This window comes from Pseudopipra pipra, chromosome 17 (assembly GCF_036250125.1).
Source record: "Pseudopipra pipra isolate bDixPip1 chromosome 17, bDixPip1.hap1, whole genome shotgun sequence".
NCBI classification, from domain to species: domain Eukaryota; kingdom Metazoa; phylum Chordata; class Aves; order Passeriformes; family Pipridae; genus Pseudopipra; species Pseudopipra pipra.
The window spans coordinates 7,053,272-7,075,907 of record NC_087565.1 but is presented as its reverse complement, the minus strand read 5'-3'; the positions used below and the strand labels follow the sequence as shown (position 1 = coordinate 7,075,907).

The 22,636-nt window shown below is 42.2% G+C and overlaps 1 protein-coding gene across 1 annotated transcript in view; it reads left to right on the top strand.

Moving 5' to 3' along the window:
• The first annotated feature begins 4,249 nt into the window (after window positions 1–4,249).
• The window catches only part of PHACTR3 (phosphatase and actin regulator 3), a 100,672-nt gene continuing 82,285 nt past the window's right edge, over window positions 4,250–22,636 (top strand). Inside the window, exon 1 of the mRNA XM_064674106.1 lies at window positions 4,250–4,731. Within this exon, the coding sequence (XP_064530176.1) occupies window positions 4,638–4,731 (94 nt within the window). The 5' untranslated portion in view covers window positions 4,250–4,637. The remainder of the gene's footprint in view (window positions 4,732–22,636) is intronic.

Sequence of the window (22,636 nt, the reverse complement as noted above, 5' to 3'; positions counted from 1 at the left end):
ATTCTGATGGTCTTCCTTTCCATTTTTCCCCACCTCTTCCTCTCCTGTTCCTTCCCGTGTAAAATGCCAGCAGGAGCCCTGGAGCTGTGAAACAAAGCCAACGTGGAACCCAGCGAGTCCTGGAACAGCTCTGGAGTACCAGAGGTGTTCATTGTGAGTGTGCACACGAGGCCACCAATAAACAAGTCCCTGATGCTTATTCATTTTTTATTTGCTTGCCATAGTAGAACATCACTGTGCTTTGGAGGAGATGTTTCAAGTCTTTGTAGTGCCGAAGTTGTGAGTGCTGGATGACATTTTGTCTCTTCTCAGTGACACGCACGGATCGTCTCGACAAACGCAGGCTCAAAATAGGCCCCGTGTCCTCCTTACAAAGGAAGCATCTGAGGGGAAAAAACCCCCACAAATTAAATAGAGACAAGAGCCTTTTGAACATGGGAATGCTCCTCTTTATTGTTACGGGGAGCACGCTGAACTACAACGGGCTGGCAGGAAAATCTCAAAAACTAGGTTAAGACTCACAAGCAAGAGAACAAATGCTTTCTGCTGCTGCATCTAAGAAACTGCTCCTAGCAGGGCTATTTGTGCCTTGGCCATCAGAATAATTTGAACATGAAAGCTGATACTGTCAATCCAAATGTACCCTGAATTCTTTTTTTCTAAACAACAACAGGAAAAGAAACATCAGTTCTGCTCAGAGATCACGTGCAGCTTCAGACTAACGAAAATGAGGCTGTTTAATATTCTGCTGATTCGAGAAAAACAGCACTGACATGACTCACCTCTTTCCTTTCTCCTCAGGGGATCATTCCTTTATAACACAGGTTTGGTTTTCTCTTTATATAACCAGCTCATAAAACAGGCATTCAGCTGTCTGAGAGAAAACAAATTAATCAAACCATGCACACCATTTATATAGCTGCATTTTAAAAGTTTTTATCAAGGGAAGTCGTATCAAATGGACCTGCATTGGTCTGCTTGTGGACTATGCATCAAAATAAATACAATTACATAAATTTTATTTTCCCTCTTGTGTTCCTTGTGTGGATATTTCATTTTAAGAAGTATTTTCCTCTAACTGAATGGATGCCAGTTGCAGAAATATCTGCTACTAAGCTGGAAAAATTTCATCATAACTTTTCATCATAAATATCAAAGGCTAGAAATCCTCTGAGAGAGAACTAAACATATCAGATCATTGTACTTTCTGGGAAAATGCTGCAAACTTGTTTACCACAAGACTGCTAGAGTGAGAAAATAAACCAAATCAAAGGAGGGTCATGTTTCTACTAATAGGGTTCTGATCCTGCAAATATTTTTGTTTGTGACACTTACAGAATCATATCAAGTAGTAAATGGAAACTTGAGGACAATTTGTCAGGTGCTTTGTACCCACAGGAAGAACCAGGCTTAGTTTCATTCCAATTTCAGAGGGATTTACAAATCAATATACTTGGAATATATTGGTTAGTGCCTGCCTTCATCAGCTTTGATTTATGTCTGTGAAAATGCTCCTTTCATTTTGGTCTTTCAGCATGAAGACCAGAGTTTGCCTCCCACAGATTTTTCCTCTCCAAAGCTCTGTCCCAGGAGGAATGCAGAGCCTGCTTTAAGGTAAGGCAGTGAAAAGTGCAAATAGATTCTTCATCATCATCATCTATGCAACTTGAAAGTAAAAGACATGTAGATAATCATACTTTTTACACAAGATTAGTTAGCACCATAGCTTTAAATAATTTAACACTTTTTATTTCTGGTATCCCCTCTTCCAAACACGATGATGGTTCACTTGGGAAGAGCAAGGTGGCCCAGGAGCAGCTCGCTCAGCTGGCAGGAACCCACCTGGGATTTATTCCCAGAATGAGTAGAGACTCATTTTGGCACTCAGATGTGCCTGGTTTGGCAGGAGGGTGAGAAAATGAAACACTTTATCAAAGTGAAAACAGTAAGGCAGATTCCAGTCTTGTTTGACTGTTTTCTACCAGACAATATTTTTGATCCAAAGGAACCCTGTAAAGTGTCCTTTATAGAGGCAACCAGTGTGTCAGCTGGTTAAAAATACATCCATCTCATCTTCTGTGCTTCTATAGCTACTAAAGCTGTCTTGGAGATATTTTCTTGGGTTGAAAAATATTTTAGTACATTCAATCTTGTACAAATCTTTAAATCTGATATGGAGCTTTTCAACCTTACATTTTAAACAAGAAATCAGTATTGTTCTTCATCTCAGAAGGCAGCTCTATTGATTAGTGTAAACAGACTTCCACAGAATTCACTGGAAACCATCAACATTTTCTAGCATGACCCAAAAGCTATATGGAGAAAAACCATTTAAAACTTGCTACTTCCTCTCTTTTTGGGACTAAAAACAGATTTGGCTCATTATCTCACTTGGCACCTTAATGTATTCCATTGCATGATGGCACAGCTTAGATTACACAACCACATGCTTCTTCTTCCTCAGGGTCTGCCTTATACACAGCAAGAAGGGACAGTTCTCATTGAAAGAGAAACTCTTTGATATTTTACTTTAAATCTTTTGTTCAATTTCTGTTCTCATGGCAATATTCCCACTCATTAGATGCAGCACCTCGCCCCAGCCATGGGTGGAGGTTACCCCAAGAGCCACATTCAGCCCTTGTTCAAATGGAGTCTTGGAAGAATGTTCTTACCAAGCTCCACCATTAAATGTAGGCTCACAGACTTTTTTTCTTTCTCCAAAAGGCCACTAAGTTGACCAAACCTCAGGAGACACACAGCCCAAAGGTGACTCACAAACAAGATGTGTGCAGGTGGATAAAGAAAAAAGGCAAACACATTTCTCAATGTCACAGATGGGATGTACCCGGGGTAAAATCCACCCAGAGACCCTACAGAACTGCTTTGTTTGCACCTGCTTTCAGAAATGGCTAAAGCATATTTTCTTCATATAAGATAAGCAAAATGTTCTCCATGTATTTCTGGAGAAGCAGAGCAAGGCTCTTCTCGGTGGTGCCAAGTAATAGAATAAGAGGCAATGGGCAGAAACTGGTGCACAGGAAATTCCACCTGAACATGAGGAAGAACTTCTTTACTGTCCAGGTGAGGTTGTGGAGTCTCCCTCACTGGAGATATTCCAGAACCATCTGGACGCAATCCTGTGCCATGTGCTCTGGGATGACCTGCCTGAGCAGGGAGGTTGGACCAGATGACTCACTGTGGTCCCTTCCAACGTCACTCATTCAGTGACTCTGTAGGTGAATGAGGGACTGAGTTAATGGAAAATTTTCTGACACAAAGTTTCATCCCTAAAATTTTGCAAACTTATATCTGTCTAACCCCAGGAGCTTGCTCAGCTTCACATACAACCGCTGCTCAAGTCAGCCAAAGAAATGTGCTTGTAGGTGAGTGCATTCCTTAGCACCAGTTCCGGGCAAAGACAAAAGCAGCGTTTAAAGCACCGCCTCGCTGTAAGAAACGAGGGGAGAACCTACACGATCCCAAGTGCCGTCTGAGCATTCTACAGGACTGAGACAGCGATTAAAAAGTATCCCTGGCTTTTACAGGTCAAAACTCCAAGGAAACACGACCCGCATCACCGGGAACAGCAAAGCAGCCCCGAGTTGCGCAGGACGGGGAGAAGTGACCTTGCGTTTAAAATAAAAACCCGTGAAACCAGATACTCGCTTTAAACAAATTCCCAAACGGAGCTACTCAGTCGAGGTGGAACACCCCGTTTTCCCGGGGTTTCCGTGCGACACCTCCTTTGCCATGAGCCCCCCGCCCGCCCCAGCGCGGCCCCGCCGGCTCCGCACAAGGTCCCGCCGGGCTGCGCGGGGTCCCGGCGGGGCGGACACGGGCACGGATTCGGGCAGTGCGACCCCCGCGCGTCCTGCCGCGGGGAACCGGCGCTTTCTGACCCTCCCAAGATACCCTCCTCCTCCTCCTCTTCCTCCTCCTCCTCTTTCTCCAGCCGCAGGTGGAGGCGGCAGCGGACCCTGAGCCCCGCGGTGCCGGAGGGTCGCGCCGCGAAGCGCCCCGAGGGTCGGGGCAGGGAGGGCTCGGGGGGTCCCGGGGGGCTCCCCCCGCACGCCGAGGGCGGGGCGGCCCCTCCCCACGCCCCCCCTGCCGAGGCGCGGGCGGGGCGGACCCCGCGCACCTGCGGAGCCCCCGCCTTTGTGCAGTGCAGGTGCGGCGCCCACCCCCCCGCCGTGACGTCACAGGGCCGCTCGCGGGGCACCATGGGAGAATCCCAATGTTTTCCAACGGATGCGCTCAGCGGCGCGGCTGCTTGAGGCGACTCCGGGAGCGACGCTCGGGGGAGGGGGCGTCCCGGGAAGGGGCGTCCCGGGAGGGGGCGGCGGCGGCGGCGGCGGGGGGCCGGGCCGGCGGCCCGCGCCCCTGCTCTTCCCCACCCCGGCTGGCAGCATGGCCCACCCCCGTGAGGAGCCCGGAGCTGCCTCCTGAGCTCCCGGTGCCGGCGGAGCGCCCGCCGCAGCCCTGCCGACGGCGCCGGGGAAGATGCTGCCGCGGCTGGTCCTGCCCGGCTGACGCTCCTTCGCCGCCGCCGCACCCCCGTCCCCATTGTCCCCCGGCCGCCTCCGGCTCCATGAGCGCCTCCTCCTCCCCCCTCCTCTGAGCTTCCCGCCCTCCACCTCATGGCTGCATCGGAAGAAGGGACCGGCTGCTTTCTCCCGCGAGGCAGGTCGCAGAGTGACCCCAGCATCCTCACCGACCCCGGGGAGCGCACAGGTAACGGCCCCGGCGGCGCTCGGGGGGCGGGCGGGGGAGCGCCGAGATCATCCGCCAATTTGTAGCGCGCCGGGCAGGGATTGGGAACATATTTCCTGCGGTGAGTGCTGAAATGATGCAGCCGCTTAGCTCCAAACGGGATTAGAGCGGAGCGTGTCCCGCGGCGATCGCAGTGTCCGCTCGCCGAGTGAGCGCGGGGGGCGCGGCCGGAGCCGGGTCCCGGCCGGGGGTCCCCGGGAACGCTCGAGCCCCCGCAGGGATGATTTATGACTTTGGGGGGGTGGGGGAAATGAGGGCTAATAAAGCAGGCTGTTTGCATGGGATCGCCATGGAGACAAGGGAAGCAGAGTCATAATTAAACGCTTTCTGCCCACAAGAAGGTAATTTTCACTTCATAGGGAGAAGCGTAATCTCCTTATGGAGACACAGAGGGTGGTGCTGAGGGGACCCAGCCCAATCGTTAGGATATAAATAGAATATTGTGATGAGATTTTTTTCTTCTTTAACAATGGCTAATGGTGTTTTCAGTTTAACTTCACTTTGAGGAGTTATTCTAAATGTCTGCTGGTGGTGACTCAGTAATTTCAGATTGTCAGAATCTAAGCAATGATGAGACCTTTAGGAAAAAAACCCCAACAAACAGCTACATCACTTTGATGAGATGTGATTGCACGGGAAGGCACAACAAGAAGCTGGAAGCAAAGGGTAAGAGCCAGTTTGCTCTCAGTTTCTCAGAATAGATGATGGTCACACAAGACCTCCAGGCTTGTTTATGAGAAAAGGAGTAACCAAAACAGCATAAAGACAATGAATGGGGTGTTGATCATCACTGCCCACTACACCGAATTCTAAGCCTGGAATCTTGGGGTTTGGGTCAGGCACTATGAGCCTGCAAGAGACAGTCCCTGAATGCAATTTCGGGTTGAACTTTATTCCGACCTTTCTCGGATTACTGAGTAAATAAAATATTCCAGGCTCTATTCACACACCTGCTCGATTGCTTCCTCCCGAGCCTATGAGGTTATTAATATTTGTATCTATTTTACGTTCTTCTATTTATTTGTCTTATCAAGCAATTCTGAGCACCTTGCTCTGGAGTGAAAGACAAATTAAATTAAGGCAAACAGTAGATGATTTATCTCTGATTACCAACTGTTCCAATACCACAAGTGAAGGGAACAAAGGACTCTTCTTACATGAACTGCTCGACTCACTCCCAAAGGGGCAATCTTGACTGAAAGAGGAATGTATGTTTCTGCCATTTGATTTCTGGAAGCAGAAGTGACTAATGAAAGGCAGGCATATACAATCTCAGCTTTAATTCCTCTATATTATTTTCTGCTAATTAATTATTTTGGCCTTCGTGAAAGGCAACAAAGAAACTACACAACATGTCCGACAAATAGACAAAGATATAAACATTATTATGCTTTTTGTTAGGAGAAAGAACTATCAAGGCCAAGTAGCATTTTTTCCCCTAATACAGACTTCATGAAATAAGCCAGTGTCCCATTGCAGAAGCCAAACTAAAATACAAGAAAGGATGTCTTTTATAGTATTGTGTTATACAGACAATATGTGGAGAGAAACAAAGGGTGATAAATACATATGATTTTTGTCCAGGTAGGTAGCAGAATTAGCATGTTTGGTGAGGTTTTCATGTTTTAAATTTGTTTGTCAAATAGTATTGAACATCTGTACGACTCAAAATGATAATAAAAAGTGAACATAAATTACTTAATTTAAATAAAATTTACAGTGTTGTGAGTAATCATTATGAGCAATTTCATAGCGTGGAATAAAATTTATACTGTTGTAAGAATTATGTATGCTAGATGACATAATTGTAATTTTTACTTATTTTATTAGCCTGGAAAATAATGTTTTCATTATCATTACAATACCAACATAACCATCCATGGACTCCAAGTCCAAAGACAGACTTAGGAGTGTGAAATGATATGGACAAAGTTTGTGTTTACATCCCAACCCTGCTGGCAGACAAACCGTATAGAGAAGTACCTGTGAACATGTAGGATTCTTTCTTAATTTAAAAACTAAATTAATTTTTATTTACATTTAAGCCATGCATTTAAATCACACAGACAAATAAACCAATACCAAAATACGGATCACTGCAAAAACCATTCCTACTTTTACGTGGCATTTGAACGATGCCAAATTCCTGCTGGAGATGCACTCTTGTTTTGCAATGTTTTTTTGAGTGCATGATGTGGTCAAGGATTATTCTGCACCAATTCATTTGGCTGTGCCTACTGAGGAAAGTACATGGAGGTAGAAAATGTGGTAATAAATGGTGCCTAGGGTTCCTACTGGTGGTGTGGAGAATACTGGAAATAGTATAAGAAAGATAAGAAGGAATAAAAGTTTCTTTGTTTTAATTGGAGCAGTTATTTTCTCCTTTTGAGATAAAATCATGCATTTCAGCCTGGGATTTAAGTGAACTATTTTATGGCCACTGAGCAGTATTTTATGAGAATTAGTACAACAAAGACTAGACTTCGTGTTTGAGTCTGTTTAAGCTCACTGTCACACTGAGTGCAAGCCTTGAAAAAGGAATATGTCCTCAGTTTGAGAAGCACACATCAAAATACTCATGTCTTGCTTAGCTACAGGCTCTCTCTAGACCAATCCATTGTTAAAAAGAGAATTTCATCTTTCTTATTCATAGAATCATGGAATGGTTTGAGTTGGAATAAACCTTGCAGATCATCTTGTTCTCCCCCTGCCCATGGCAGGTCCACCTTCCCCTAGACCAGGTTGATTTAAGCCCCATCCAACCTGGCCTCAAACACTTCCAGGGATGTCAAGAATTTCCTTATATATATCTTACATCTCATATGTCTTTCCCCTCCTCCATCTTTCCAGATAAGGATCAAGAGAGAAAGGAGAGTCTGAAGAGAACAGATTTCAGTATCGCCATCTAATTGAGAGACAGTTGCACAAAGCCAAAATATTGCTCTCATTACATCCTTCCAGCAGTCACAGGCCATAGGAAAGATTGACAATCTCATTTGATTTGTAGTCATAAAAGAGAGGGCTGCACAGACTGGAGAAGAACACCATGTCAAAACTCTGTATTACTTGAGGAGATACAGACAACCATGACAACGTGTGAAAACGTCAACCCCTCCCCTCCTTAATTTGGGGGTAATCCATTTGGATTTGTCTAAGTGTACATTGGTGCCATCATGTTTTGCTCTCTGTGATGTTGCTTCTCCCTCCTGGCACCATGCAATCAATGAATGCTTCTTCAGGATGGGCATTTCTGAGTTCTCCAGCAGACCTTGCCAGTGGTCTGCTGTGTGTTCCTTCTCCTCCAGCGCAGGATCTGTACCAAGGCAAGGAGCTGTTGTGGTGAAATTAGCAGTGTTAGATGTTGTTAACAGCTCTGTCATCATCTTTTCTTATTGTTCTCCTTGGAGAAGGCTGATGGAGGGGACTCCTCAGCCTCTGCATTATTTGCTGTGATGTGCTTCAAGTTCAGACAACTTAAAGCTATTTCAGAATAGTTGTTCTAGTGATGTACAGCTATGTCTGTGCCAGACACTAATTCCCCTTTTATTTCTATTGATACCATGTGTGATCAGCAGCACTGTGCTCTGAATTAACTCAAGAAGAGAAAACTGCATAAGACTTAAAGCTCCTTCCTCACTGTTTCTAGTTATCATAATTCAAAAGTTCTGTAGCAGGAAACATTCTTGTAAGTATTCTTCTAGGATGCTAAGAAGAGAATTGTTTTGTTCCTTTTACATCATCTCTCTCTGGGCTGAAGGCTGACCTGAACCCAGCAGAGCCTCACAGGCAGTGTAAGGACTCAGCCCTCTAAGTAATGCCCATGGAAAATCCTGAGTCAATAAACAGCAGATATAGGAATATTCTTTACTACAGCTTTTTCTTTCTTCTGTTTTAAAGCTGTAACCTACCCTGGATGGACTGTGCCACTCCATATGCCTATCATTGTTTTCTCTTAACTTTTTGGGGTTGACTGACACTGCTAAAGATTTTGATTGACTCTTGTTACTGACATATTTGTTCCTTCTACAAGTTTGCTCAGTCTGAGTCTTGTGCAGTGTTAGGAAGCTTGGGAGCAACTGGGAAGCTGTGCTTTTCCTCCTTAAACATCAGAGTACTGGAAATCTCAGAGATCTTGGAAGCTACTGGCAGGGAAGGTTTGGAAACTCAAAAGCTTATTAAAAGTGAAGTATAGGAGGTTTGGGCTGCGGATGCTTGTAGGGAGCAAAGGGAGGGCAAAGAGGAACAGGGGTACAACTGGAGTGCAGACAGATTGGTGCCAGCTTTCTGAATCTTTTTGCTGCAAATCTGTTCCTTCCAGGCCCATAATTCAGAAAATCTTTTAAATGTGTGTGCTGAACTTCAAATATGTGCTTAAGACAAGGGAATTGATAGCAGAGGGACAGAGAAAGATGCTGTTGGTGCCCTGCCTGTCAGCTGGCTGGTGCTCTCATCCTTTTGCAGTCATTTGGATCACTGCAGCTTAATCAGGGCCTTAAAGGCTTATCTGTGATGTCTTTAGTTGCATAAATTTTCAAATTTGATCCCAACACTTGAGCCAGGCCACCTATAAAAAGTTGTTAGGGTTTTTTTTTTCCACCAGAAAGATTTGGTTTCCATTTCATTTTCCTGTATCAACAAGTCTGTTCTGTTAACACAGTTTGTTTTGCCTGCATCATATTTCTTCTGAAACAAGAAGTGTACCCAGGTCTTCTACATCTTTTCCCCTACTAATTTATGAACAAAATTAAATAAGCTAGCCAGTGCTTTTGCTCCAGTTTATAACTGAACCCTGTGTTTAATGTATGTGAAACTTTGTGATGTTCTCTCACCCAAAGTCAGAATGTTCCTGTTCAAATTCAACCCAAGGGCTCCCTGTAGAAACTTAGGAATACTCAGGAATACTCGGTAGAGACAAGAAACATGCAGGATATTAGTTAATAGCCCATTTCCTTTTACATTGAAATCCAAATTTAAGTCCTGTAAGGCTTCCCAAGACATTTGTTATTTGTTTGAATGTAGAGTTTTTTATAATATAGCACCTGAAAAATCATCACCTTATTACAAAGTACTACAATGGGAGTTATATTTTAGGAAATGGTCCTCTGTGCTCTTGAGAAGGTCTTTTCCTTTCTCATCAAATTCCCAGCCCCTTGCTGGTCTGATCTAACTGGACCCCAAGTGATGCAGAGAAACTTCACTGGAAGCACAGAACTGCCTTTTTTTCTCTGTCCTGCAGTGGAGAATCTCCTGTTACCCCAGCACCCCTCCTCCCTGCTCCATCACTCATCTCATACACTTGGCAGTTCTTCTCCAGCATTTTCCAGGAGGGGAGAGAGGAATCTCTCCCCTCCTGGAGAGGAGAATGGGCACAGTGTACTCGGACAACCTACATAGGTGGCACTTGGGAGATGTGGATTATGTTACTCCAAATGCATAATTTTGGTCCTGCCCACCCTTGGATTGGGGACAGTGCTGGGGTATCATTACACTGTGCACACTTAACACAAACTGCTTTATGCTGCTTGCCTGAGCCTTTTACTTGCTGAAACTCTCCTTAGTTTATTTTTTGAGATTCAAGAAAGAGCTTGAGGAAGTTATATTTTAATGCTACTTTTGCAGAAATTAAATGAGGTCAGTTAATAAGTATGCTACTCATGTTGAGGCTTGGTTTTAGGCTTTTCCAAGGTTTGACTGTTCCCAGTGTTTGGAGATTTGTATTTGGACAAATCTTAGAGTTCTGTAAAGGAAATACAGACCTTTAATTGGGAAAAAAGAGTTTTACAGTTGTCTTTTCTCCTAAATCCCAAGTTGGCAGGTAGTTTGAATATTGATGAAAAGACACTTAAACCATTAAAACCTCTTTATCCAAGAAGTGGAAATACTGATTATGCATCATCATAACCTAGACTGGATTTATGGGAGTGAGGTCAGCATATCAGAAATGCCTTGTGTTGTTTTATGTCTATCTTTGTCTCTTTAATACAGGCTTTATTTCAAAACAAAAGTAAACCCCAAATTTGATTGTATACCTTAAGTACAAATTACTCAGACTTAATTTACACACGTAAGAACTTGTGCACACAAGTAGTTGCTTCTCTGTGCAAATAAGATAAACTCATGTGTGTCAAATAATAAAGAAACGTCACCCTTTAGCAATGAATGAAGATGGTTCAAGATTATTCATTCAGTTAATGTTTGCACCACACTTAGAAAATGGAATTAGTTACATAATGCTGGGAGTGGTATTTATCTGGAAATGTAACTGTATATTTTAGTGAATAGTTAAATAACAGCGTTAATCTTTCACAATCTGTAGTTTGGGAACTCTGTTTCAAGACTGCCCAATTCGTGCTGTAATGAACAGGCTCCACCATTTATTTATTTATAACACGGTGTTTTTCTAACCAAATTTGTGGCTTTTTGTTTTTAGAACTTAATATGTAGAATTAATTACCGTGGCTTCCCTAAGCAGGTCAGATCTATAAATACCAAGGGTAAGTAAAGCTAAATATGATACCTTGATTTAGCTGCAAAATGGAGGTGGACTTCGTACGTAATACAATGGATTCTTTGTGCCCATTAAATCCCATACTTTTGTTTGAAATTCAAGTTGATTTATGGTCTAATGTATACACAATTTATACATGCCCTAGAGAGAACATCATATACCTACTTGATGCAGGTCAATAGCTCCACGCTTGAGTCTGCATAAATAGTTCAGTAAGATGATCTGAATCAAAGGGGATCTTACCCTGCTTTCTGTAGTACACTAATTGTGTAATCACATGTGGGTCAGGAATGTGGACCTGTGGTTAGAACTGAAGAAAGGCATGAAGCACTTCATGACTCTTCATATAATCGAGAGACAGCTCATGTGTTAACTTTCTTAATCTAATTTTTTTTTGAACATCCTCAAATTGTTCAGCTGCTGCATAACCAGCAACTAGACATAGATCACTGCATCACATCAAACCAGTGAAGCCTTCAACGTTTTCTGAGGGCTGCTCCGTCCCTCAGGCCATGCACTCTTCCCTGTGCCTTGCCCATATTGATCTGTTTGGAATGGCTGTCACATCTCATTCAGCTGCTCCCAGAAATCTGCATCTTATCTCTTAACCAGCCTGCACCAAACTTAGGCTTTTATCCTTATAAGAACATAAATGCTCTGCTGGGTCAGGGCTGTGGTCTGGTCTAGGACTGTTCTTGACAGGGCAGGAGAAGATGCTATTTAGGGAGTGGGTTCTTGCCCAGCCTGGAAGCTTGAGCCAGGCTGGAAGGAAATGAAAGGTGGGTGAATAAACACACGTGAACTCCAAATGGAATGGTCAGGGTGAGTCTTCTGTGTCTGCCTTCAAATAATACACAAAAGTGCTGACACTATGGGCATGTTTGCTCAGCATCTAGAACCAGTCCTGCCCTCTTAGGGGAGCTCAGACAAAACATGAGTAGAAATCAGTCTCCAAGAGAGTTTCTTGGCTCCTGGGAGTACTTTTTAATTGTTTCATCATGAATGAGATGAATCTGTGTGGAATATTTAACTAGAGCAAACATGATAGTGTATGCAACACTGACTTAATTGGGTTTCTCTGAAGTTTGTGCTTTGCAGATGGGACTTGGTAATTTTGTAAGCTCTGCATTTATGATTAAAGAAAAAATATAAATATATTTTTATATAAATATATTTTTATATATATATTTTTTTTTAATTCTAGGAGCTATGTAGACTGGGAACAGCTTTCTGGGATTGCAGGGGTTTCAAGGAGAAAAGCATCCTATTTTCAGATACAGCAGTTCAACTTAACTTCAGCTTAAATGTTTCCTTCCCTGACAGTTGACTTTGCTCTATGTTCCAATGCCTAGAAGCAGAGAATTAGTACTCATATTAGACTCCTAACTATGCAGAGAAAGCTCTAGAAAACAGAAAATGGAGCCTTTCACTCATACAAATTCTCCACTCGTGCACCATAAGTTCTAAAAGCCTCATTTCTTGTTTAGCTCAAGAAAATGAACCAAAATATACCAAAAAATGTATATCCTGACTAAACCCGTGATTCTCCTCAATCATAGGAGCAAATATCAGCCATGGCCTGAGGCTGGTTGCCTTGGACCCTCACAGTAGTGGTTAACTTAACAGATGACATGATCAGAGCCACATTTTCTTAAGGCAAACCCAGGGAATGTGAACAGCAGCTGTCAGGATGGATAGCAGAGGGATCTCGTAGTGTTGTGGTGTACATTTTCTGCTGTAATTCAACCAGAAGAATAAACTGAAAGGAAGCCAAGTAATATGTAAAAGTACAAAGAAATGTCCTTCAAAAGTCCAGAATATTGTGTGTGAATGAAAATGTTTTCAGAAGTGTCCCTAACTCGTAATAGAAATCTATCCTGTATCTCTCTTCTTTAGTCCAAGGAAGTGTCATTGAAGACAACACAAGTTGGTCTGGAAAACTGGCATTCCTCCTACCTCACTGAGCTGGTGCCTCCCTACATTCTCTTGTTGTCTTGTGAGACAGTAGAACTTGTTGCTACTTCTTTTTACTTTTCAGTGGGTTTTCTCTACAGTTTTTTTCACTTTCCTGTGATCTAGTCTGAGTCCACTCTATTAGCTTGCACTTTTCTCCTGCCTTGGCAAATGCAGGAGGTCCCTGCTCCAGAGGCCTTTCTCCCAAATGATTCTTTTGGAAGTAGGATGGGTGTTACTACCGTAAGAACAGAGAAGCCAACAAAGCCTGCCTTCCTACAGTTCCAGCGTTTTCAGTGCTCAATGAGATCTTAAACTGTTAAAAATCTCATTTATCAGATTTATGAGACTTATGACTTGAGATTGGCTCCTCTCCTGTCTAATGAAGTGTCAGACTGACTGAACTCTCTTCCCTTGAGGGCACTCACAGCATCTCTCCTGAGTGGATGCTTTGGTGTATAAGCAAAACTCACCTCACACTGAGGCTTTTCCTACAGGTGAGACTTATGAGGGTCACTAGTGTCATTTTTCATGAACTAAATCCTTTGCTGGAAGTTGCCAATAAGCTCCAAAGTTATTGTGGGTGACATGAGATGAAAAGTGGTTAAATAAACCTTGTTTCTGAAAGAACCTGAGAGCAAAAATCAGAAGAAGCCGTTTTCAGTAACTTGCTGTTCCATTTATATTTTTCTCACTCTTGTTCTCCTCACACAACTTCTAGGATGTGTTTAGGCTTTATTCCAACACATCAAAGGTCTCTAGTTCTACCAACCTCTTCTAAAAAAGCTGCACTGTGACCTGAAGCATTACTCATCTATCTTATTTGGGAGAGGAGATTTTTATATAATCAGCTAGTTTGTGTCCTGCACCTGCAGAAAATCTATTCTGCTTCCCATCCTGGGATTTAATATTTGTCTATTCATCTGTTTTTTTGAGGATTTTAAACACATTTTGTGGTAGCTTATTAAAAAATCAACAAGAAAAACCTCAACCAGGCCCCCAACCACCCCAACCCAAACAAAACCCACACTGCCAAGAGCTTTGCATTTTGAGAGCATGGTTTGTTTGGCGGCTTTAATGAAGGAATTATAAAACAGATAAACTACTGAATATGCTTTTAGTGACTTAGACATCATAAAATATCAGCAGAGAAATACACCCAAACTTTCTGAATAGGTATGTGTGGAATGAAGGTTTCACTCTGTCCAAAAGAGCAGATCTCTCAGAAGGAGGATACACCTTTATAGATATTTTTTAATTTATTTTCTCATCCTATTAAAAGAAATGAAAGTCTACTTCTGGTGGGTTTAATTAATTAGTTTTTAATTCAAATTCCCATTCTCCCTCAAGAAATCCCCCTGCAATTTGCCAGGAGAGCATTGAAGGAATCTTTTTTAGATCTTGGTAGCTGAAGTAAAGTTGTCTGAGAACAAAAGCTACTTTTGAACAGATTAATCTAAATGCACATATCCAAGAAGAAAAAAAGTGGCAGTAGATACCCTGATTCTTCAAAACTAACTTTCATTTTAAGTAGTTTCTTGAAGAAAGAGAACTTTGGGTATTACATCATGTTTTTTCAGAAATACTGATTTTTAAGCAGAAGAAAACTTTTTACATGAATAATCTGATTTTTAGCCAGATAGTGCCTGTTAAAATGAAATCATGCAGACTTAGAAATATCTTTTCTGACAGAAAGAGATGAAACTAAGCCTATCAGAGCCAATGGGAATCCTGCAGTTTAGAGATTTTGTCGTTGTTATAGATCATAATATTCTCATAATACAACAGAGATTACAGAAATATGGCATAGTCTTATTTTGTCTGACATTGTAAAGAAAGAAAGACTTAAAGGATTAGTCTTGGTAACTTAGCAGTTCCTTTGCAACATATTGTGATATAATAGGAAATAATGCAGCACATTTCCTGAACATGAAATAAAGCCTCTGGTCAGAATCTCGTTAATGCCAGAAGTGATTTAAAGCCAGCAAACAGGCCCAGTTCTCTGTCCCAGAAATGACAGCACAAGATGTGACGTCTCGTACTCTAATGCTACAGAAGAGCATATCATGCATATGATTAAGATATGATTCAACACGACTAATTCCTCAAGATTCACTTCTCTTCATTGTTAGAAACCCAAGGACAGCACAAGGAAGCAGGATTAGGTTTGAGATGGAAGCTGCTACTTTGACAAGGAATGAAACTACTTTTCCAATGTGTGTTGAGAGGGATGGGCTAAGGAGGCAAAGTTAAGTGTTTTTTCCCTCGAGTAGGCTGAGCACCTCATTTACACATTCATTGGACACAAAGCCTCACTCACTGTGCTAACAAATCACATAATGAGGCATTTGCACACCCACACACATTTCTACACGTGCTGTCGCTCATCTTGCACCTGCAGTGGTGGTGAATAGATGTGTAATTGCATCTATGAGTTGTTGAAAGAGGCTACAGGCAAGGTCTGTGGAGCTGGAGTAAGTGGCTGCCTTTTTGCTTCACATTGCTGTGGTCGGCAGCTTTTTGGGAGCTGTTTTAGCACAGAAATCCTGCTCTGCCATTATCCAGCTCTCAAAGACTTTTCCAAGGAGCCTCTAACGGCTCTACAGGTGTTGGTATTGAGCCATGGAAATGTTGGGTAACTGCTCCACGGGCTCATGTCTCCTGCAGAGTCAGAGCTGATCACACTGGGACACTGATAAGGTGCACAGAGCCAGAGTTAAAGCATGCTCAGGTCTTGCAGCTAAAGGAAGTTCTGTAGAAGAGGTCAAAAACTGGTACTAGGAGATTCCCCTGAGAATAACAAATATTACATGCTGAAATCTGCAAAATTTGTCACGTATGTGCTGCTGATGGCAGTGCTGTATTTCCTGCCTTACAGCTTCCAGGTCAGATATTACGGTCCCTCGATGTCAGAAATCAATAGTCCCATCTCAGAGGGGCCACTAAACATCCAAGTCATGTTCCAGACTTTAAATTCATGACTGTTCCTGTGAAATTTTTGTTATACCTTCTAAAGCCCAATTTTTTGTTCCCTCATTTCCTGTGTAACATAGATCTGTGCAAAGCCAGAAGCATTGATAACTTGCATGTTTTGTAACCTTCAGAAAGGGCACTGAGATTCCTTTGTAGGCATTTTACCATTGCAACAAGCAGGACTGACCCAGTGCTCCTGCTCTCATCTTGTCATTAGGAGAGCTTTCAGGAGGTGGGACTTCAAAGCAACTCTTCCAAAATAGTATGTCTGGAGTGGTTTTAAGCAGCTGTTTTATTTCCTTGTTGTTCTGCCCAAAACACATTCTGCCTTCTGAGATGCAAAGAAAACTCCATCTATCTCACTGCCATCTAAGTGTGCTTGGGGTGACAGCCTTGTTATTTAGGGTTATTTCTCATGACAGATGGGTTATTCACAGCAATTGTATTCCAAGGATGTACATAGTGGTATTTTCATAAATTGTGGGCAGCTTTGGGAGCATCACGTGGATTTCTTTGGTCTTATCCATTTATCTGCAAATCAGTGAATTCAAAGTGGCTCCAACATCCATGATGTTTGAATAGTAATTATATATTTTTTAGAGTTTTCTCTGAAATTTAACAGTTCTAACTATGCATTTCTAATGGGCATTTCACATCTGTATTGATAGCACTGGCCATCACTTTGTTTGAGGTTAATGGGAACTCCCTGTTGCACCTGTAAACCAGTGCATCACTGGAAAACTCTTTGCACAATTTAAGTGCCTGGACATGAAACTGTGATTCCCTTTCAGGTCTTGTGCTATCACATAATCCATATCCATTGAAAATTGATTTGATGTCCATAATCACTGTTTAATTATAGTATCTCCTAAGAAGGCTGTTTTATAGAAGTGAAGATAATGGCGTAGAACAAGTATATGGTTTTCTCTAATAAGCAAGTTATTCTGATTACCCTGTCCTAATAGCATAATTGCATTCTGGATGTTCTCTCCTCAGCAGTAACTCTGGTAATTACAGTCTACATGTGCTCCAGGTCCTGGGAGAGCAAGGGGGTGGGGTTTGGGGCTTTGCTGTTGTTGATCTTGTTGCTTTAATCTAAATTTTAAAAGTATTTGGCTGGATTTTTCTGCACTGCAGCTCTGGGCAAGCTCTAGGGCAATCTATGGGATAAGAGAGAGTCGCCATCGGGTTTTATTAATTTTTCATTTTTCCCCATTGTTGCTGAAAAAAATAATAATTGCAGCCTTTGTTGGTGGAGGGAGGTGGGAAAAGGAGAGGTAAGGAGGGGATGGCAGCTATCACTGTTTACCTTTATATTTGGTGTGTTTTCCTGTCAACTTATTAAGTGAAAAGCACAACCCAGTCTGGATTTCTGACATTTTCTTCCTTCATGGCTCTTGTCACTATAAATCTGTCATCCCTGCAGTCACATCCTCAAAGCAGCTCGGAGTGAGCCTCTGTGAGGGCAACCTAGAGCACCAATTTCACCCCTAATATCCATATAGAAGAGGTTGCTCAAACTTCAGCTATATTTAGGACTGAATTTCAGCTGATGAAGTACTGCTGTAAGAGCTGTTCCTCTCAATTTAGAAGAGCCAAGAATGAAGCCATTTGGTCATCATAAGAGATGAGAACAAAGCTTTTAGATTCAAGAGGATTTAACTGTGGAACATTCTTGTAGAAGTGCTTGGGCAAATCTAGTCTGATAGTCCTTAAGAAATACTACATAACCATCCTCATTTTCCAATTTTTCCCACCAAAAATTACTTTAACAGTTGTAATATTCTAGTCCTCCTCTCCCTGAAAAAGACTCCAGAAAACCCAACCCCATCCCAAGTTTGGTCTCCCAAAAAAGAGAAAAGCCAGGCAATTATGTATGTAAGTAACTAAGTTCTTACTAATGGGTTTATGCAGAAAGTGTTTAAATACTCAGATCACAGACAGCATAAAAAACCAGCCCTAGAACACCCCAGGTTTGACAAGGCCCAATAACCCCTCCTGATGATGTGACTGAGTCCTGATGGAAAGGACTGGAAGGACAAGTTCAGTGCTATTGCATGGGGAACTCTTGTTCCATAAACAACCACCTCAGTTCTTCTGGGAATACTGCAGTCCCTTCAGGAAATAATACAGCTTGCAATCTGTTAGCTCATGAAATGCACTTTGTTTACTCTACAATAAGAGATTAATGAAATGGTCTGGGGTTTGAAACAGGATTTTTCAGCTCTCATAATTTTGCAGCTGATTTAACCATTCACCTGGAATTGTGATGCAGAGCAAGTAATTGCACGTTAATGGCAATTACAGTAACTAACAGGCATAATGAAGTGCTTTGCATAGGCACTCATGGGATTTTTGTGCATACAAATCATTTGTATATCTTGTACAAATTTTCTTCATTGTATGTAAAGGAACTCCCTTATATGTTGTTGCCTATTTCATTTTGCACAGCATTTTATACTAAACATTCAAAGAATTCAAGCCCACAGTTCCCACTGATATATATGTTATGACTGACTAACTGCTGAACCAGATTGGATGAATAATGCTTTTTTTTTTTTCTTCATCAAAGGCTGATTCTTTTGTCTAGTTGTCTGGTAGATCAAGGGCTGTCTTATTTACTAGAAATACACAAATTTTAACTGAACTTTGAGAAAATCCCTTTATGTGTCTTTGGGGCCTTTCTTGAGAATGAACTTACTGGAGCTGATAGCACAGAGGCCAGAATTTGCCAGTGCTTTTCTTCCTTTGGTTTTGTTTCATTATTTCAGTGTTTCTTTTTTGTTTTTATTTTTGGAAGACTGAATAAGTCATGCTACTACATGTCATTAAGCTTATCCACTTTCCCTTACTCTTGGTTTCTCCACACCTAAGATGTGCCAGTTCCTTTCCAGAGTGAGCCAAGCAGAGTCCCCCACGAGCCCACAGCTGCTGTGGCTGTTTCTTTGGTAGAGTGAGGGTTTTTCTCTGTATGTCTTCACTTTGGGGCAATTCTGATCAGATCAGCCTGGAGGAATCTGCAGAACCCATTTCACCATGAAATGGAAAAAAAGAAATGGGAAGGAATCCCCTAAATTCAGAGAAGCAGCTTGCACAGGAGGACATTCCAGAAGGCTTGAGCTCCATCAGTGTATGGTTTGGCAGTTCTGTAATGCACCCCAGACTTCTTTCAGGGAGCACAATGACTCACTGCAGAGGAGACAGAGCTAATGATGGTTGAAGAGTCCTAATGATGCATTTTGTGTACAAACAACGTACAAATCCATTATATTCTGCTTTCATTTTATTAATTAGTTATTCATTACCCAATGCACTGTCAATTAAGCCGCTTTAAAGCAATTCCTAGCATCCTCCTGTTCCTTTTATCTGTAATAAATATGTCAGTCTCTGATTAAATGCCTGAACGGTCAGAACACGTTTAGGGGATATGACATTGTCTACCTCTTTCCAGTATGACCCAGGGCTCTGATGACATAATTAAAGCATGCTCCACTGGACAGACCAGCTCCCCACAGTGTGCAGCCTCAGTGGGCTCCTCCAAAGTCAGGAGGGTTATGATTCCACCTCAGATCAGTCTCCAGGAGTGTCTCAATGCACACCCTCCAGGCCATCTCAGTGTGCTGATGTCTCAGAACTCCCCGAGTCAGCCTGGGCTGGGATGAAGCACGTGGCAAACCCCAATAAAAATCTGTGTTTATGAAAATCACAAATTCTCATTTCACAGCGTTTGAAAATAGATAAAGCATTTAAATTGTCACAAACAAGGTACCAAATGGTCGCGTTAGTCTGGGAACACACTCAAGTGGTTCAATCTATTCTAATTTGGGTAATTTCTCCTAAAAATTATAGTGGTCTCTCCCATTTAACAAAATTAGGCAACATCTGTGCAAAGCAAGGTTTGAATAGGCAAGCATATGTTTTGCACACATGCAAATAAACTTAATTAAGAGTTGCACTCAGTCACAGAGTGAACTGACATGAGGGACTGGACTAGGACTGAGCAATGCCACTTGTATTTGGCTGCTGAACTCAGACAATGCACATTTCAAACACACAATCAAAGGCAACATGCAGACAGAAAGTATGAAGGTGCAAAAGTATTACCCATGAGGAACTACTTGCTCAGCTATAATGGATGGCATTGAACCTGACTAAACCAGGATGGGCTGTAAAATGAAATTTGGGTCATGCTATCACATTAATTAGTAACTCCTAATCTTGCTAAACTTACTACCTTCTCAACCAGGCAAAAACCCCCCAGACTTTTGCCTCCAGTTCCCCAGATGACCTGTAATAACTTTCAGATTGCATTTTATTTAACTGATGCTGACTTGAAACGTGAACAAGTTCTATCCTTCTCAGAAAATACAGAAACAGCTAAAAATGTGAGTTGGAGAGAAAGTCCTCCCTGCTTCTTTTTATAGTCACAGTTTGAATTTCATGCATGGCAGTAGCTCCAAGGCACTGGAGCTATTAGATCGTTTTTAGTTCTACCTATTATGTGAGCTGTTTTGGAAGAGAGAAAAACCTACTCAAATACATTTAAAGATAAAAGCAAAACATGAAACACAGCATTTTGAATCAATGCATCAATGGCATCCACGAGCCAACTGCATCTAAAACAATCCCACAGAGCCTGGATCCACAGCCTGAACCTGTGCAGCAAAACCTGCCAGATTTAGTGGGGTTGTTTAATCCCCGTTGTCGCACTGGGACAATCACGTGTGCTTTGTTTTGTCATTAATTCACACCAATTTTTACCAGTCACAATAATCTAGTGTTGGTGCTTTTATACTCAAACTGGGGGACAGCTGGAAGGGGAAGCCGCTCAGTCCATGCAATGTGACTGGTACCAAACATACTTGACCTCCCTGATCTCTGATGGGATGGATTTTCAGCTGGTGGGAAATGTCTGTCTCCAGTGGGATCAGGAGAGTTAACTCAGGCTGGGGAACTGGTGTGTTCTCTTTCCTTCTCTTTCACTCTCTCCCACATCCACCCCCATTATCTTTAAAATGTTTTAACTGCTTCAGCCAAGCAGAGGAGGAGAAGAGAAGGTAGCTTTTTGTCAGAGTAATTGCCTTGTTCTCTCAGTTTTAATTGAGATGATAGGCCTATGAATCCTAACATTTAGGAAAGCAATCCTGAATTGCTGTTGAACCAGCCTGAAAAAGTCATCCAGTGAAACATAAACTAAATGGGGTGCAGAAAACCCTGTAGTGTGTTGCCTTAGCAGAGGGCCATTAATTCTTAGAACACAGACACGAGTGCTGGATCCACGGCTGAGCTTGCAAACGTTGCTTGCACTTTCTGGGGAAGTCTGGGGTCATTGGACATCTTCCTGCAAATAGTGCTTGTTAGAACAGGCTCCTGGGCAGTGGGGAACACCCACATCAAACCACAGAGTTGTGCAGCTCCTTGTTTTCTGCCCGTGTACTGGAGGCAGGTGTTTACCTAATGAAGAAATGCAGGCTTTTCTCTGAAGTCTCTAACAGTGATTGAACCAGTTGTGCACCTTTGTCTATTATATTTGTGCTTCCTTTTATTTCAAAGGGATTTGAGGGTACTTAGTGCTTTGCAAGGTTTTGAACAGCCAGTGTATAAGAGGAGTGTGGAATTCAGGCTTTGCAAGGACCAGTGCAAGTCAACAGGAGATGGGTCTTAGAAATAACCACTAAGAATTAACATTCTACTAGAAGGAGTGCTTGTGATCCATTCTACTGTTTTTTTCTTAAAATATTTCATATTTTATATATGCTGACTCCTCTTTTCAGCCAAAGGTATTTTTGATTTGAGGTCTCATAACATTGGGATTGGCCTTTTGCTCTGATCTGTCACAACCTCTGGGCTGACTTGGCACACTAATGATGTCTTCCTGAGGTACTTCCTTTGCCTAAGTCACACATTCGTGAAACAAGAAGTAGAAATGTACAGGAACTTCAGTGAAGATCAGAAGAATCCATATCTTAAATTTCATCTTTTGTTACTGCTGCACAAGAATAGAAAAATATTTTTGCCTCTCCTCTGCACCACGTGATTTTTAGGCACAAAGACCTTCATTCTGTAGTAGAAAGATGCTGACAGGTTCCTGTTAAAAACTACTCTTCAGTCTGTTTTTCTAATACAAGAACATCTGTGTTTTCATGAGCAGAAGTTCCGTGTTGCTGCAGTAATAGCTGAAAAGATCTTTCCGTTTCCATTGAAGAAAACAGTTGAACTTCCATCCACATCAAAGAGTCTCTATCTGAACTCCTGGCCATTTTAATGGCTTTCTCTAGTAAATCTGAAGGCTAGGAGATCAGTTGTCATGGGAACTGGCAACAGATGACTCAAGAAAACAAAATTAAATGTTGGCTTGATGTCAACAGCTAATCCAGTGCCCTGCCAACTGAAATCACAGCTAACACGAGCCGTGCCCAGCAAGCTGTGATT